Source organism: Papio anubis, chromosome 3, assembly GCF_008728515.1.
Source record: "Papio anubis isolate 15944 chromosome 3, Panubis1.0, whole genome shotgun sequence".
NCBI classification, from domain to species: Eukaryota; Metazoa; Chordata; class Mammalia; order Primates; family Cercopithecidae; genus Papio; species Papio anubis.
The window spans coordinates 89,523,928-89,542,817 of NC_044978.1; the positions used below are offsets into that span (position 1 = coordinate 89,523,928).

The 18,890-nt window shown below is 34.8% G+C and overlaps 1 protein-coding gene across 2 annotated transcripts; it reads left to right on the forward strand.

The window, feature by feature from the left end:
- Positions 1–334: 334 nt before the first annotated feature.
- Positions 335–18,662, forward strand: TRMT10A (tRNA methyltransferase 10A). Of its 2 annotated transcripts, none has more exons than XM_009207242.4 (8): positions 335–493; positions 4,959–5,166; positions 6,105–6,267; positions 6,895–6,966; positions 8,094–8,168; positions 10,318–10,467; positions 13,222–13,327; positions 14,858–18,662. In XM_009207242.4, exons 2-8 carry the CDS (start codon positions 4,982–4,984, stop codon positions 15,124–15,126), a joined length of 1,020 nt encoding a protein of 339 aa, XP_009205506.1. In that variant the 5' UTR covers positions 335–493; positions 4,959–4,981; the 3' UTR covers positions 15,127–18,662. The 2 variants fall into 2 exon arrangements, with proteins under 2 accessions (XP_009205506.1, XP_009205507.1); XM_009207243.4 differs by lacking the exon at positions 335–493 and adding an exon at positions 500–848.
- The last annotated feature ends 228 nt before the right edge of the window (positions 18,663–18,890 follow it).

Consider the following 18,890-nt stretch of genomic DNA (forward strand, 5'->3'; position numbering starts at 1 on the left):
TTGAGCTATGTAAAATCATGTGATATGGTAATTTGCTGTATAAATTAAAAATAATATAGGCAAGAGATGCGTTTCATTTTGAACACAGACAAATTACAAGCCTTTCTTCGTTATTTTGCATTTTTAATGGTGGGACTATCTTAATTCCTCCACCCAATACTCACAAGAATATATGAATGAATAAACACACGTCTGCAGGTACACACTTACTTCTTGAACGTGAAAAAACAGACATCACTGTAACTACCTCCCACTCCCAAAACCCTAACTCCACACCCCGCCCCGCATAAACCCCTCCCCTTTCTCCCATTGCGGGTTCTAAATTGGCGCAGTTCGATGACGTAAGACGCAACCGCCGTAGCCTCCACTGTGTAACTACCGCCCCTGCCTCTGGGAATTGAAGTTTCTGTGGAAGGAAGCGTGAGCGGTAACCAGGCCAACCTAGAAAGGCTTTCTTTCTGAGATTTCACTTCCCTATCAACTCCTCATCTCGGTAAGTGTCCTGCACTGGCTGGCGCTCCGCCGCACTATGATATTATTTGGGCGCAAAGGAGTGCGTGCCATGCAGCCCCCGACTACCAACAAGGGCTTCCGGGGTAGAGGGGATCAGTGGTCTGGAAGTGGTTGCCTGCGGCGCTGTTGCCGAAGGAAATGACGTCGTTGATAGGCGCCTCCCGCGGCCTACCCAGCTGCTTCCTGGTTCGCCAGCAGCAGCTTAATCCCGCCTCTGAAATGCGTTCGCTGGCTGGGAGCGTAGAAGGGAGAGTGGGCGAGGCTCCGCCCCTGTGGTTGTGAGCTCTTCGTCGGCGTGTGTTTTGGGGTTGCCATCGGCCCGTAGTATGTTAAAAGTGAGTTTGCAAAGAATGAGAGGGAAATCTGTACTCTAAAGGGCCGGAAAGCGTGTTATGACCCTGCCACTTCGTGGCCAGAGACCGTGGGCGTTACCTCTTTAAAGGTGCCTTACCTCATTTTTCCTGCGAAGGGCTGACGTGACTGAACCCTCTGAAATGTAGAAAGCCCGAGGGGAAATTGCTGCAGGTGCTGTGAGCTGAGGACAGTTTTAAAAAGATCGAAATGTTACTTGATTTCACTGAACTACTTTAAATTTTGGGAATTTTTCTAGCGATATAAAGAGGATGGCGACACATTACTTGTCACTTTCTGAATCTCCTCTGCCCCTTGCATTCCCAATCCTCTGCTCAAAAGGCTTGACAACTGAAGTGAACAAAGGGCTTTTCGCTGCTCCACGTTTAGCCAGCATGTCTTTAAAAAGGGCATTCCTGACCAGGCGCGGTGACTCACGCCTGTAATCCCCGCACTTTGGGAGGGTAAGGCGTGTTGTAGATCACCTGAGGTCAGGAGTTCGGGACCAGCCTGACCAACATGGTGAAACCCCGTCTCTACTAAAAATACAAAATTAGCCGGGCGTGGTGGCGCATGCCAGTAATCCTAGCTAAGGAATCTGAGGCAGGAAAACTGTTTGAACCCGGAAGGCAGAGGTTGCAATGAGCCGAGATTTTGCCACTGCACTCCAGCCTGGGCGACCTAGCGAGACTGGGTCTCAAAAAAAAAAAAAGAAAAAAAAAAAAAGACATTCTTTTGCTATTGCTGTCAAGTCATTAATTCTAATCTGCATTATTCCCACATTCGTTGAGATTTTTCTGAAAGGGAGACCGTCATAAATTACGACGAATATTTATTTTATCCCAATCCATAAATTAATGCCGTTTTAAAAAACTTTTTTATTTCTTTTGGTGCTCATTGATTTAGGATGTATCCTCCTTACCTTAAGCTGTGCTAAGATATGTAAATACAATGTAAGATAGTTTGTAAGCCCACCTGATAACCTATATCTGCAAATGAACCCTACAGATTTTTAAAATTTTATGCAAAAGTAAAATTTCTCACACACACACACATATAGGAGGCGAAGTCTTGCTCTGTTGCCGTAGCTGGAGTGCAGTGATGCGATCTTGGCTCACTGAAACCTCTGCCTCCCAGGTTCAAGGGATTCTTCTGCCTCAGCCTCCCGAGTAGCTGGGATTACAGGCGTCCACCACCACGCTTGGCTAATTTTTGTATTTTTAGTAGAGACGAGATTTCGCCATGTTGGTTTCGAACTCCTGACCTCAGGTGATCCGCCCACCTCGACCTCCCAAAGTGTTGGGATTACACGCATGAGCCACTGCGCCCGACCTCACACAAATATTTTTATAGTTACTGTAAAATACATTCTTGAACATTTGTTGAACTTGGTTGAATGAATGAAAATGTACGGTGAGCATCACTGCATGTGAGGAAGGAATGAACAACTGCCACAGAATTTTATAAATTATTGCCCAAACTAAAACGATTAGAAAGCAAGTATACCTAATAAAATGCTATGTTTTGCTTAACATTCAATCTGAACACGCTGGTACATAGTGCAGTGTAGATATACATTATACTTATTGTATAGTGTAGACAGTGCGAGTTGGTAGATATCTTTGTAAAGTATACTATAAGGAATAATTTATAAGATATCAAGCTGGCATCATTTTTGTTGCATTCCATTTGTCTCAGTGCACCTGGCTTGTTTAAAGCCTAAAAACTTCTTAGTACAGTGTGTTTTCTTAATTAGGAATAGTTTTTAAAAAGATGATGGTGATGATGATGGTGATGATGAAGATGAAGATGTTGACCAGCTCATCACCTTTCCTTGTATTTGGGAGACTGAAACATTGCTATACTATGACAGGTCAAATTAAATTTAACTGCAGACTTCTTGGATAGGAAAAGCAAATGCTCCCCCTGGTGTACATAAACTGTAAAACATTAATTGCTTTTTAAAAAGTCTTCACGTAGGCCGGGCCTGGTGGTTTTTGTCTGTAATCCCAGCACTTCAGGAGGCCGAGGCGGGCGGATCACGAGGTCAGGAGTTCGAGACCAGCCTGACCAACGTGGTTAAACCCCCTTCTCTACTAAAAATACAAAAATTAGCCAGGCATGTTGTCGCGCGCCTGGAATCCCAGCTACTCAGAAGGCTGAGGCAGTGGAATCGCCTGAACCCGGGAGGCGGAAGTTGCAGTGAGCCGAGATCAGGCCACTGCACTCCAGGGTCAGGAGTTCGAGACCAGCCTGACCAACGTGGTGAAACCCCTTCTGTACTAGAAATACAAAAATTAGTCACGCATGGTGGCGCGCCCTTGGAATCCCAGCTAGTCAGAAGGCTGAGGCGGTGGAATCACCTGAACCCGGGAGGCGGAAGTTGCAGTGAGCCGAGATAGGGCCACTGCACTCCAGCCTGGGCCACAGAGCGAGACTCTGTCTCAAAAAAAAAAAAAAAAAAAAAAAAAAAAAAAAAAAAAAAAAAAAAATCTTCACATAGAAGTAATCAACATGTGCAGTTTTTGAATCAAATAGAGAATTAACTGAAAATAATGCCACTGATAAACAGAAATGTGCTCTCTTGGAATATTATTATTTCGTGAAGAGAGCAGTTTGTTTTCTGTGAATTTTAATTGTGCTTTTAAGTTTCCTCCACCCGGTATTGTTTTGGATACCTGCATTGCTGAATTTTATTTAATGTATTGTGTATTGAAAGAAAGGAAAATAAAAGTGATCCAGGGAATCAAAATATATATTTAAAAAATTTTTTTCCATGTAGTCTTTTTAGGCTTATTCAGTTTCCCTACCTCCAGTTTCTTAAATTGAGTGCTTACCTTACTTTCTAGCTTAAAAAAAAAAAAAAAAAAAAAAAAAAAAAAAAAAAAAAAGAGTGCTTTCAAGGCTATATGTTTATCTCTAATTACCTTGTTTTCCTTTATCTCTCTCATTCTGTTATCCAAGTCTTTACTGCTCCTCCATATTGTTTTTCTGTTCGATTTTTGTCTGCATCCTGAGTCAGATTGTCAGGATGTCTTCTAAGTCATCAGTTACTTCTTGGGACTCCAGGTAATCTGGAGTTTGTCTCTTCTATTGAAGTTTTTATGTCTTCATTTCCTAGTTTTCAAATTGTTCTTTTTCTCAGATTCTTGTTTTACTTTTTAGTAAAGCCTGCTTTTATATTACAATTTTCTGTTTTGTTCTTATAGTTATTATTCCCTTATGACCTCTCTGAAATGTTTCAGCCAAATTTATTTTAAAGTCATTTTCAGATTGCCCTATTTTCAATTTGTATCAAGTGAATTTATTTCCTGGTTATTGATTTCAGTTTTAAAAATCAGTTCTGTCTTTTCATAGTCTCCCTCATTCTACAGCATTAAAGAAGACTATAGAAAAAATGCTTTTCATCTCTTTTTAAAATTTTTTGTTTTATTAAAAACATTTTCATTACATAACTTTAGAAAATGTAGAAAACCATGGGTAAGAATTAAACTTGTGTGTGTGTATACCTTTTTTAAAAAGTTGGTCGTAACGTATATATTGTTTTATTTGGTTTTATTTAACGTATAACCGTTTCCCCTAAGTAATTTTGGATATATACGTTTTACTGGCTGCTTAGTATTCCTTGCCCATGTTATAGATTAACCATAATTGTTTAGTTTCTTTTCACTGACATTCAGGAAGTTTCTAACTTTTCACTGTTTTTTAACACTGCATTCATTGCATGTACTCTTGTGCACATTTTTGTGTGCATGTCTGATTTATTTACAGAAATTTAAGGAAATAAATTACTGGGTCAAAGGGTGTCTAAATAGAGATTTTAAAGCTCTTAAAACATGTATGTCTTGCCTTCTGGAAAAATTGTACCATGACCACTAATAGTATATGAAACACCCCATTTCTTTAGACCTTTGCTAGCATTGCTGATGAATGATATTTAATTTATATTAAATGGTATTTAAATGATAGTTACCAATAAATGACATTTATTTGTCTAAAGTTTTATTTCTATTTATTGTATGGTTTAACTTTAATCATAATGATTGAGTTTTTTAACTTTTTTGTGCTTGTAAATTATCTGTTCATGTCAAAAGTTGTTTTTCAGAGGCACCAAATAATGTCATCTGAAATGTTGCCAGCATTTATTGAAACGTCTAATGTTGACAAAAAGCAAGGCATAAATGAACATCAAGAGGAAAGCCAGAAGCCAAGATTAGGTGAAGGGTGTGAACCAATATCTAAACGACAAATGAAAAAACTAATAAAACAGAAACAATGGGAAGAGCAACGGGAACTCCGCAAGTATGTGTTTCAAATGTATATGCTCTCTTCCTATTTAGAAATATGGAATGTTAGACCTTGCATAGCCCTTTGGCATATTTTTGTTACTTAAGATTCATTTACTAGTTTTAGACAAAAGCAGAAAGAAAAACGCAAGAGAAAAAAATTGAAGCTAAAAATGTATATTGTTAGCTAACACTGTCAACTGGCTGTTAAGACTATTTTTTAACATTATTATTGGGGTATCTTTTAGCACTGTTGATGATCTTGCACTCAACACTTTTTCTCATGCAGAACCTTATTATGAGTAGCAGCACAATTTTTGAAACAACTGACTTAGATAAGGGATATAATTAGTGTCCATGTGCTAGTTATGGAATAAAAACAGCCAACTCAGAAAGATCAAGTTTTGGCCTAACATTGATTTTGCCACAAGAACCATTGCAGGTTTTGGTGAAAGCAATTAGTCTAAATTTGTTACTATGATAAATGCCAAAGTTTGTGGAGAGAAAATAAACTATAGTTGGTATAAATTAGAGCAAAAGTATGTAATTTTTTTAATGAACAATTTTATTTTGCTTTTTTCTATACCTTATAAATGTGGCTTAAAAATCATCTAGGTGAATTATGAAAGTAAAATTCAATACAACTCCAACTCAGTATTTAGAGGGTTTTCTTAGGGATAATATGATACCAATAACAAATGAAGCTCTTCAGGCAGTATAGTTAGGATTTAGACAGAAAGCTTTAGATCATTTTTGGAAGCTTATTTCCTTCCTATCTGAAGCTTTTAGATGTACTGTATAAAACTGCTAATACTTGACCATTTTTGAATGGTCACAGAAGTGACAATTTCATATGGCTTAACTTGATGGTTTTTAGAAGTAATTGTTTATATAGAAGAGTTGTGAATAACTGAATACACAATAACAGAATGTTATTTCAATTACTAATTTTAGACAAAAGCGGAAAGAAAAACGCAAGAGGAAAAAATTGGAGCGACAATGTCAAATGGAATCAAACTCAGATGGAAATGACAGAAAACGTGTTCGAAGAGATGTTGTTCATAGCACCCTTCGCCTTATTATTGACTGTAGTTTTGATGACTTGATGGTATTAAAGGTATCATGAATCATTGTCAGAAAAATCTTGTATATGAATTAGATCAAATCATTTTTGTTTTAATATGTAATATCCCTTTTATATAAATTTGTGTATTGAAATGAATCTTAAGTTTTTCAAAATTTATTTCCCCTAAGTTAAATTAGCTAGCAAATTGCATTGATATAATAAATATGTATATTTATATGTGTGTGTGTCAGTATGTGTGCAGACAGGAAAGAGAGACAAACACACACACTTAACAATCTAGATGACAGAACTAAATTAACCACTTATTAATCATAAAGATCTGCGGGGTTTTACCAGTGTTGTTGGTAAAACATGAAAATAGTAATATGACTCTGAAAGTCTTTTATTGTTGTTGTCTCTTAAGAGAGTAACTGTTTTCATGAACTAGCATTTTAAATAAATACAAAATATGTAATAATGGGTCACTTACAGAGCATTAACTTACAGTAATTTTGTTAATGTAAGGAAATCAAATAACATTTATCAGAATGCATTTGTATTTAAGAAGAAAAATTGTATGTATATAGTCATCCCTTCTGCCTATTCCATTCCTTTAAGATTGTGGAATGGCCATAGACAATTTTAATAACTTTGCTTTAAAAATTGACTCTGTAATAGGACATTAAGAAACTTCATAAGCAGATTCAACGATGTTACGCAGAAAACCGACGGGCACTGCATCCTGTGCAGGTATGTGTGAAGATTTTAAAGCAGACTCTAGTTTTCTTTTATATCTTTTGTGGCAAAAGACATAGATAATTCCTATAGTCTTTGCAGGAGTCTTACAGATAATCTTTTTTAATGCCTATTTGAAAAATGTTTTCTTTTTTGACAAAAATAAAGCAAAATATTTTAAACATCTTTTAATATGTTATCTTAGACACACTGTTTCCAGTAATCATCAGTCTTACACAAATTGGCCTTTTCATTGCCTGTAGTTGAATATCTTCTTTATGGGACGTACATATATTTTTATACCAGTTTCTCAGTTTACAATTACTTCCAGTGTGGGAGAGAGATTGGATGGAGAGGCAGAAGCTGTGGCTGCCACCGCTTGATACATGCTGTGGTATCTGTTGTATAGGTTTTGTCTACTTAAAGGTTTTTAGTTTTCTTTTGAGTCACTGAGAGTTTTGTCAAGTCTTTTTTAAGCTGAGATGAGGGAGTGATTTGGGAGACTATTTGGCTACTGTTAAGAATAACATCTTTCTGTTGGAATTCTAGGTGACCTAAAAATTAATACTGGCTCACTGATGTTAAGAACCAGGAACTGTTAATATATTTTGGTTAGATATTTTGTTTTTACCAAGTAATAGTAATTTTAAATTTTTGTATTTTGTACTTTTTGTTTTATAGTTTCATATCACACTTCTGTGATAGTCCTTTTATCCCCATTTTTATCTGTAGTAGACCCCTTCTCACCTATGATTCAAACTTAAATAGGTATCGGGGTTTAGAATCAAAGAAAAATTATGAAGACTTTGTATTGTTTAAAAAAAAAAGAGGACTGGGAACTTGACATGGAAGCAGGGAATTTGCAGACAAGTGATGATTAAGGTATAGCCATGTTATAACTACTTGGAATGAAAATGTAAATGGGATACTGCAGCTACTGGGTTATGAAGCATGCACACGAAACATACTATTTCTGCCCCAGTTTATTGTATGTTCAAAGCATGTCACAAATTTTTTTTTCTAGATAAATGAGAATAAATATATTTTGTGTTTCATTGATCATCAGATGAGTAGATGAGAGAAATAAAACATTAGACTTAAATGGTCATATGTTCTCTCTATACCTACAAATCTCTTATCAGTTTTACTTGACAAGCCATGGAGGCCAGCTGAAAAAGAACATGGATGAACATGACAAAGGATGGGTCAACTGGAAGGTAATTAAAACAGATAAACTCTCACATAATTCCAAGTATTTTTATGTTTCTAAAGGTCTACATTTTGTACCTAAACTCTATATAATGCTACTTAATGCAACAATCTCCAGATGCAATCTCTGAACCTAAGTCTAAGATTACAAATCAGAGATGCTGAAGAAGGGAGTGAGATATCTGGTAGCTTGTATTTGTTCTCATTAAATCTTACCTATTTTATGGTCAACTTTTAAAACATATTTTTAAAAAGAAATAATTTTAAGGGCCTTTATATAATTTCTCCCTGGCATACTAGCTATACATTATATATTACCTATAAAAATGAAGTCTCTCTAAATTTTGGAAGTGTGCCTGCATTCTGTTTCTTCTTACCCTGTGCTGGCCACTAACTGCATGTGGCTATTGAACTTGAAATATGACAGTCTGAATTGTGAATTGAGATGTGCTATGAATGTGAAATACATACAGGATTTCAAAGACTCAGTACCACAGAAGAGAGAGGAAGAATGTGAATATCTCCTAGATAATTTTTGAAATATTTATTATATGTTCAAATGATAAAATTTTGGGTATACTGTGTTAATAAAATAAATTGTTAAAATTAATTTCACCTATTTTCATTTTTAAAAATGCGGATACTAGAATATTTAAAATTGCGTATGTGGCCTCACAATTTTTTCTATTGGACCAAATTGTTCTCAGTCATTGGTAAAGGTGACTAAATAGATTGGCTTTGGTACCAGTCCCTGAGGAACTTGATCCTATTTAGAGAAGTACTGGGTTATCCCTATACCTTTTTTCTTTCTCAGAGTCAGTTCTCTCAGTGACACATTTTCCCTTTCACACTCACTAATTCCATAACGAAGGCATTTATTTTATTAATAGCCTATGATATGAAACATTTTCAAAGGCTTTTAAGTACAATATATTTATCAAATCCTACATTTGTACCTGGTTTTCCAAGAAGTAGTGTAATAAATTAAAAGAGGCATGTTTTTAGTTATTTTGCAACTTATTAAATTTATCATTTATACCATCAGCTTTCCAGAGAGACTTGAGATTAATTGGTCTGTAATTAATCAGGTTCTTCTTGGGGCCTTTATTAAATTTATAATATAACATTTTCCAGAAAAGTGGCTATTTATTAATTATACATTTTAGGAGAGAGTTCTTTTGCTTCATTCTTGGTTTCATTAAAAATTATGGATAAATGTCATCTGAGCCTGGTAATACATCTTTTATGCAATCAATGTGGCTTACAAAATTATGACTGCCAGCTGTTGTACAATTTTGTACCTGTGACCTGACAATTTTGGTGAAGAAGTTTTCAAATGTGTGTCTCTTTGTAGAAACAGATACATGGATTTTGAGACGTAGTCTCTTGTACTGTCACCCAGGCTGGAGTGCAATGGCACGATCTCGGCTCACTGCAACCTCTGCCTCCCGGATTCAAACAATTCCCCATCCTCAGCCTCCTGAGTAGCTGGGATTACAGGCACCTGTCACCATGCCCAGCTAATTTTTATATTTTTAGTAGAGACGGAGTTTCACCATGTTGACCAGGCTGGTCTCGAACTCCTGACCTTGTGATCCACCTACCTCTGCCTTCCAAAGTGCTGGGATTACAGGCATGAGCCACCGCTCCTGGCCAGCTATTTCCCTTTCATGATTCATATAGATGGAGAGGAAGTAATTGGAGAAGGCATTCTTTGGTCGTAGAACAATGTAAGCAAATATGTGGCAGTAAAAATGCATTTGTTTTGTTGGAACCGGAAATAAAGCTGGCAAAGTAGATTAGTGCTATATTCAGGAAAGAGTTTCTAAATTAAGGAGTTTAGATTTTATCCCACAGAAAAAGATAAAACGTTAAAAGTAGTGTTTTTAGAGCCTGCTATCAGTGTGTGGAAGTAGGTTGGAGGGGTTTAAGGCCAACAACGAGGAAACAAAATTAAGAGGCTATTTAAATGATCAAAATGTGAGATTATAAGAAATTGATGTAGTAAATTCAAAATAATGCATTGTAATTATATTCTTTCAAACTTTGTTTCATATGTTTTTGACTGGATTTGTTTTGGGAAAATAGAATAATCATTTTTAGCCAACTTTCATAAGGTCCTATTAATTAGTAATCTCTTTCCCCATTGTCTTAAAGGATATCCATATCAAACCAGAGCACTATAGTGAACTCATAAAAAAAGAAGACCTGATTTATCTTACATCAGATTCACCTAATATACTGAAGGAATTAGATGAATCAAAGGCCTATGTGATTGGAGGATTAGTAGATCACAACCATCACAAGGTACTATTAAATTTTTATTTTTGCTTTTGCTTGTACTTAAAATTGATACATCACCATTTCCTGAAAGTAACAATAATACTAACAATAGCTGATGTTTATTGAGTGCCTACTATACGTCAGTCACTTTTTGAGCTAAACAAAGTATTTCACATATATTAGCTTGCTTAATCTTCACTACAACCCAGTGAGATTAGTGCTATTATTATCTCCATTCCACAGGTAAGGAATTCACAGCACAGAGAAATTAAGTCTAAAATCAGCAGTAGTAGATGACAGAGCAGCTATTTGAAACCAGGCCGATTGCTCTGGAGTCCATCCACATGCTTAAATGCTGTGCTTTATTGATAGAAGAATCTGCTGCTAATCAGTTGCTAAGCCGTTAGAACTTAACTAGTTTTTAAATATGTTATTTTCATGGGATGTTTTTTCTATTCTCTTTCATTTGTACTTTTCTCTCTTCCCATCCATACCTTTATTTGGATGAAAAATTACAGAAAAGCACTTTCTAAAAGAAAATGTCATTTTGTACTTCGCCAGTTACATTGCAGCATGCAAAATTCTTCATATCTGCTTGTCCAGTATGTTAGCTCTGTGGCTGTTGAGCACTTGAAATGTGTGCAGTATGACTGAAGAACTGAATTTTTAAAATTGTAATTAATTTAAATTTAAGTAGTCACACATGGCTACCAATTGGACAGTTGCAGCTCTATTGCATCATAGGGAATTTTATCAGAATGATCTTTAGCCTTTTTATTTTTTTCTTTGTGGAAAAATTCTATTTTGTTATTTATATAGAACCACATTCTTTCTCATGTTTATGTTTCTCTGAACTAAAACAATTTTGTTTTCAAAAGCACCTGCTTCAATCTATTATTATTTGCGCCCCCCAAGTATACAAACCATCAGTTGAGAAATTGAGCTTTTCTTTCTTCTGTACTCTGTTTTTTGACCATTTCAGTTCTGGTTAGACATAAGCTTCAAAGATTTTAATTTTGAGAAGAGATGAAATTCATATTCTGTATTTTTTTAATTGACAGGGAAAAATAAAACTTATAGTCAGTTATTTAAAATTTCTCAATTCAAGTTTTCATTTAACTTGTCTTTGCCATTTGTGCAAAGTAGTGTTATTGGAAATTTTATTTTATTTTTTTACATTTATGGGAATAATGATGGTGATTCTATAGGAATTCAGTTTAAGTATAGTCGTATGTTGCTTAACAATGGGAATATGTTCTGAGAATTACATCATTAAGCGATATCAATATTATAGAGTGTACTTACAGACGGTACTTACTAGACGGTATAGCCTACTACACATAGGCTGTATGGCATAGCCTATTGCTCCTAGACTACAAATCTATACAGAATGTTACTGTACTGAATAGTGTAGACAACTGTAACATAATGGTCTTTGTGTTTCTAAACATATTTAAACATAGATGATATAAAAGATTTTAAAAATACAGGTTATACGTGGTATACATGTGTAGAGCACTTACCATGAGCGCTGCTTACACAACTACACGTTGCTCTAGGTGAGTCAGTGAGTGGCAAATAAATGTGAAGACCTGGATATTACTGTACACTACTGTAGACTTTATAAATACTGTACACTTACCCTACACTAAATTTATTTAAAAATTTTTCTTCAATAATGAATTAACCTTAGCTTACTGTAACATTTTTACTTTATAAACTTAATTTTTTAAACTTTTGGACTCTTTTGTAATAACATTTAGCTTAAAGCATAAACACATTATACAGCTGTACAAAAATATTTTCTTCATATATCCGTATTCCATAGGCCTTATTCTATTCTTAATTTTTTAACTTTTTAAAATTTAAAAAAAAAATCCTCTTTATTTTTTAACTTTCTAAACTTTTTTGTTAAAAACTAAGACACAAACACACACATTAGCCTAGGCCTACATAGAGTCAGGATCATCAAAATCACTGTCTTCTACTTCTACATCTTGGTCCACTGGAAGGTCTTTAGGGGTAATGACATGCATGGAGCTGTGATAACAGTGCCTTCTTCTGGAATGCCTCCTGAAGGACCTGCCTGAGGCTGTTTTATATGTAATTATTTTTTTTTTAGGAGTAGGAGGAGTACACTCTAACGATAAAAAGTATAGTAAATACGTAACAGGTAACAATTATTTATTATCATTGTCAGGTATTATGTACTGTACATAATTGTATGTGCTGTACTTTTATGTGACTAGCAGAAGGTTTGTTTCTGCCAGCATGAGCACAAACACTTGAGTCATGCGTTACAGTGTGATGTTCCAACAGCTCCAAAGTCACTAGGTGACAGGAATGTTTTAGCTCCATTATAATCTCATGGCACTACCACTGTAAATGAAATCTGTCGTTGCCTGAGACTTTGTTATGCAGTGCAGGACTGTATTTTAAACTGAGATAAAGGCAGGGTAGAATGGGGAAAAGTTATTTGAGTCAGGAGATATGTGAGCCAGATTTTTCTTGTGGTTTTGCTGCTGAGGAGCTTTTTAACTGGGCAGGAAGCATGTCTTTGGTTTCCTCATTTGTAACTTGAGGAGCTTAAAACAAATGCTCTGCACATTGACTATACTTATTTTCAAGAGAATGTTTCCAAATGAGCAGTAAAACACACACATACCCCCCATTCAGGTAGTCTCTGAACTATAAATCTTACCTAAAAATTATTTATACTATTACAGAAACTTTAAATAATTTAATGTTCTTGTCGAAGTCATCGTGTCTTTGTTTTAGGGACTCACATATAAACAAGCATCAGATTATGGAATCAATCATGCACAGCTCCCGCTTGGAAATTTTGTGAAGATGAATAGTCGAAAAGTTTTGGCAGTTAATCATGGTAAGCTATAAGGGATAAACTGAAAATACACCTGAGCGAACATTGTGAGAAAGAATATTGCATTTAGTATTTGAACAGGTAGAAAGTATTACACTTTCCTGGAGACAAAATTGTAAAACATAATCATTTATAATTTGTTTAAGTAACAGAATGCATATTAGAAAATTTTGAAAATGTACGAAAGTGTTAAAAAATTAGCTATGTCTTACTGCACAGAAATACTTGGTATTAACTTTTTGGTGTTGACTTCTAGTTCTTTTCCTATGTATATATATTATTATTTATTACATAATTGGATTTTTAGTATATTATGTACAATGTTATAAATCTGGGATATTTTCTCTCCTTTATGACTTTATTTTTTCATGTCATTGAATTATTGTTAATGGTAGCCAGGCACAGTGGCTCACGCCTGTAATCCTAATCCTAGCACTTTGGGAGACCGAGGCAGGCAGATCGCTTAAGCCCAGGAGTTCGAAAACAGCCTGGGCAACGTGAGGAAACTTCATCTCTACAAAAAATACAAAAATTAGCTGGGCGTGATGGTGGGTACTTGTAGTCCTAGCTATTCAGGAGGACAACATGGGAGGATCACCTGAGCTCAGGAGGTGGAGGCTGCAGTGAGCCATGGTTGTGCCACTGCACTCCAATTTGGGTGACAGAGTGAGACCTTGTCTCAAATAAATTAATTAATTTAAAAACTTGTTGTTAATAGCTATGTAATAGTCCATCATTTGAATATACAATAATTTAACCATTCTGCTATGGTTGAATTGTGTTTTTTTCTTTTTGCTGTTGCAAATAACATGTCCATTCTTGTACCTGTCTTTGCCTTGACTTTGCTTTAAAAAAAATTTTAAGCCGAGTTTTTAGTCAATACACAACTACTTATTAAACTTCTTATACACTAAATACTTTCTATGTAGCAGGTTCTAGGGAGTTATAAAAATGAAATTATTGATTCAACAAATGAATTGCCTCTAAAACCTTTGATATATAGTGGAAATTACTTTTTCCACAAAGTAATTCAGGTTTGCCCTTCAGCAGTATGCTGATGTGAGTAGCCTGGAGACAATATTGATACTGTTTACTACAACCAATGGGAAAAGAACAACAAAATAAAAAAAGCAGGCAAGGAGCTCCTAGCATGAGTGGCTCTTTACAGGAAACATGAAGAAAGTTAAATGAATGCTAACTAGGTTGTTAGCATGTAAAGGATAAAGACGTGAAGGGGCTAAAAAAGAGTAGGAGATAAACTGAAAAGGTCTTTATTGATTATAATTGACATGGGATACTGGTAAATTTCTGAGTGCTGAAGAACTGAACTGAGAAAAAGCTAGATAAGAGGTAACAGGCTTGAGTACCTTGGGGCAAATTGGGCTTGACAGACAATAGAAAGAAGAGATAAGAACAAAGTAGTTATTAGGAAAAACTAGCACTCTTAACACAAAGACAATGTATTTTAAAAGACATTGTGCAGCATTGTGATGAACTTGGCTAAGAAATGTATGGAGTTTGTCTTTATTGCAGTGTTTGAGATTATTCTGGAATACCTGGAAACAAGAGACTGGCAAGAAGCATTTTTTACTATCTTGCCCCAGCGGAAAGGAGCTGTTCCCACAGACAAAACCTGTGAAAGTGCTTCTCATGACAGTCAGTCTGTCAGGATGGAGAAGTGTGGATCGGACAGTGATTCCAGTGAGGAGGAAGATAGCAGAAATGAACTAGATTCACCACGTGAAGAAAAGCAGGATAAGGAAAATCACACTGAATCTACAGGGAACTCTCTGCCACACTAATGTTACCTGGTTTCCTTTTAGTTTAAGGAAAAATTAGGAGAAAGCGAGGTGCTGTATAGAATATTGAAATTGGAAGAACATTTTATTTTCTGTTATTTCTGTTGTGAATTTTAAAAACTTTTTTCTGGACCTAAATAATAATTAAAAAGCCCTTTAAACTTTGTAAGAAAATATTTTTGATTTAGAATAAGAAGATTTAAATGTGTATTTTTTTTGTTTCTTTTTAAAGCCTCAAATAGTGGTTTCTAGATAATTTTACTTTATTAATATATTTTCATATTCTTTAGAATGTGCCTTCTGACCTTTCAGTTTTTTAATTTTATAGTCACATCAACATCTTTATGATCTATTGCCTATGTATCTGTGAGGGCACATATTCATAAATATACTGTCAATCTGTCAGAATGTTGTATATGGTAGGTTACCCTCTCTTTGTAGCTTTTATGTTTAACTTAGTTACTTGAAAGAAATTTAGTAATTTTAGGAAGAAGTATTAGTTTGATAGACTTAGTTCATTTCTTTTGGACTATGGAGCACATATCTGTTCCTTCTTTGTGATGCCTTTTTATGGTTCTGAAGTAATTACTGAAGAGTTGAGAATCTCTTTAATGCATTTTCTTAATTCTTACAATGGTGATAAGTTACTTCAATTATAAAATTGAATTTTGCAGACTAAATTATTTTGTAAGGCTGTTGCTGTTGAAAGATCAATTTTGTCTTTACCTGCATTTAAAATGGAACAGTTTTTAGCAGCTGTGGGTTTTTTTCCCATTTTTTTTAATTTGTTGGCTCTTAAAATGAATAAAGTTTATATGTGCTTCTGCCTCCTCTCCTATAAGAATATGCATACTAATGTATGTTTCTATAAATCAAAGACACATGTGAAAATATGCATGTAAATATATATTTACATCTGTCCTCATCATCTATGGTTCTCAGTTATTAGTTGTTGATAACATGATTGATTTGCCATATATCTGTATTACTTGAATAATACTGAAATACTTTATTATTCTGTAATACTGAATACTTATTTTATTACTTGAATGGTTGTGTTGAACACCCTAAGAACAATTTGAATTTTATTAAGTACAAAAATCCTTAACTAAACATTTTTATGGGAATGTTGGCAAGAAATAATAGTGTAAAAGGGAGCTGTTTTAGTTTCCTATCAGTAATTGTGTATGCACTTAAATGTTTAAGGTAAAATGGTCTCTGTCACAGCTAAAAGATTTCAGTAGCCTTCATTGAGTTTGGGTAAAATGAGTTGCTCTTCTTTTGTCTTCTTTTTAATATATAAAAGTTGTATTTTAAAAATGTGTAATATACTGTATATGTTACTAACATATATACACAGAAAGTTTATTGGATTTAGTACTGATATTTACTGTCTATTTTTGTTACTTTGTTCTTAGTAATCTATTATAGTTACTAAGGTGAGGTCTATAGGCAAGATATGTAAGTGAAGACAAGCCCTACAATTTTAAAATAACAAAGCTTATGTCTTAAGTTGTATTTTTTCAAAGGTTCATGTTTTTCTGAGTAAAAAAATGTGGTTTATTAGCATGAAATATTATGCCTTTTACTTAAATTATGTAATGTAAAATAGGGCACTGTTTAATTATGAAAGGTGGGGGAAAATCATTCCAAATAAAAGTTTAATTTTTATTAATTACAAAAAACCCTGTATTAGTTTCCTAGATGTGCTATAACAAATTACCACAAAGTGGGTGGCTTTAAACAACAGAAATTTATTGTCTTAACAGTTCCAGAAACTAAACGTCTAGACTCACAATGTCCCAGTGCCATGCTTCCTCCGTAGGCCCTAGGAAAGAATACTTCCTAACCTCTTCCTGGCTTTTGGTGGTTGTCACAGCAACCCCTGCTGCTCCTTAGCCTACAGTGGCTTGACTCCAATCTCAGTTTTTGTTGTCAAGTGGTCTTCTACCCTGTCTTCTATGTTTGTATCCGTGTCCTAACTCTTTTTCTAGGGAGACCAGCATTGGATTAGAGTTCACCATGATCCAATATGACCTCATCTTGACTACATCTGCAAAGATACTGTCTCCAAATAAGGTCACATTTACAGGGTGCCGTGTGTTAGGATTTGACATATCTTTTGGGGGACACAGTTCTACCCACTACAGGCCCATATCTTATCTAGGATGTTGGTGGCAAGAAGGCGAAAAGAAGGCAAAGATTACTACCTCTTTTGATATAACTAGTTTCTGAGGTATTTAAAATTTTGGTTTTAAAAATATTAAGCTTTTTGCTCATTTTAATGTTTCCTTTTCTCTCAACATTGTTTTGGTTTATTTAGGTTATTTGTTAAAACTTAAGTAAATATTAAAGTTACTTGTGTTAGAACATAATAAAGGGAGAGAATTAAACTACCTAAATAAATGCATCAAAAAATATGTCTGTGGAAATATAGAATTTCCTCACATTTAATTTCTTTAATGACCTACAGTCATCATAAAGCAAGCTCATTCTTAAGAGAAGAACCATGCTTCATTCTGATTCTCCAGAGATTGGTGCTGTTGACATTATAGCATTTGAAAATGCTCAGAATGGAAAAACCAAAAACGAGAAAAGAAAGTAATTCTACTGAATAAACATCTTTTGGGAGGTGAATGAACAATGATGAAATCCACCAGTGACTGGCAATTATAAAGCAAAGGGACATACTATTTCACTTTATAGACAGAAAAGGTCACAGAAATGATGTAGATAAAAGACAAGAATTGTCTATAGAGCCCTGAGAAAGTATACAGACAACAGGTGTAAAATGAGATAAAGAAAAGAGAATGGCAGGGATTCAAATTAAGGGCAGTAAAGGCATATAGTAGTCATTAAACTTTGATTTCAGTTAGCATGCAGGTATTTATCTCTGTTTCCCTGTCTCATTACCAGACAAATACAGTAGTCATCTAATAAATGTGAAGAAGAGAAGCAGTGACAGAATCAAAAGGTGGTACATGGACAGAATCAGTGGAAACAGTAGGGAATTGGACTAAGCATAAATCTTGCCACTGCCACTGTTGTGAGACTTTGGATGAGTTATTCAACCTTTGCTAGGTCTCAGTGTTTTTATATGTAAAATGGAAATATTACTCCATTTACTCTCTCTCTTAGGGCTTGAGCAAACAATTGTCAAGCAGTAGCTAACAATTCTATTGGCTTTCTCATTTCTTGCCTCATTTCCCTTGTTTCTCAGTCTTTTTGACATTGCCTGCCCTAAAATGGTAATAACATATAGGCTTTTGTTTCAGGCTACACTTTCTGAGGAACCCAGGCTTAGATAAGATTTTTAAAGTGTAAACTTTCTAAGTTACCAAATGAACACTCACTAAACAAAACAAGGAAATTACAGATCATTTAGTGAAACATTTATAAAAGCAACAAAAACAATGCTAACATAAAACACAATCACACGACAAAATCTATATGTCCTATCAGCAAATTTAAATGATCCAAAAATCTCCCAGATTGGATTTAAAAAAGAAATACATGCTGTATTTAAAGCTACTCAGCAATATTGAAAATAAAAAATAGAAAAAGACATACCAGGCTATAAAATGAAGTCAGAAGTCACAATCTTAACATTGGATAAGGTCCAACACATTACAAATAAAGAAAAGGAGAAGGGCATGTTACAATTGTCAAGAATGCAGTCCTTAATAAAGATCTAACCATTATGAATATCTGTGTATCAGGTAACAGTATTTGAAGTCATTGAGAGCCTTTGGGAATTAAATGAAACA

What these genes read in the sequence shown, in the direction of transcription:
- TRMT10A (XM_009207242.4), top strand. Translation starts at nt 4,982, where the DNA reads ATGTCATCTGAAATGTTGCCAGCATTTATTGAAACGTCTAATGTTGAC. An exon ending in GGGCACTGCATCCTGTGCAG is followed by an intron (nt 6,967 to 8,093) that starts GTATGTGTGAAG and finishes ATCTCTTATCAG; the next exon opens with TTTTACTTGACAAGCCATGG. An exon ending in AGTTTTGGCAGTTAATCATG is followed by an intron (nt 13,328 to 14,857) that starts GTAAGCTATAAG and finishes TCTTTATTGCAG; the next exon opens with TGTTTGAGATTATTCTGGAA.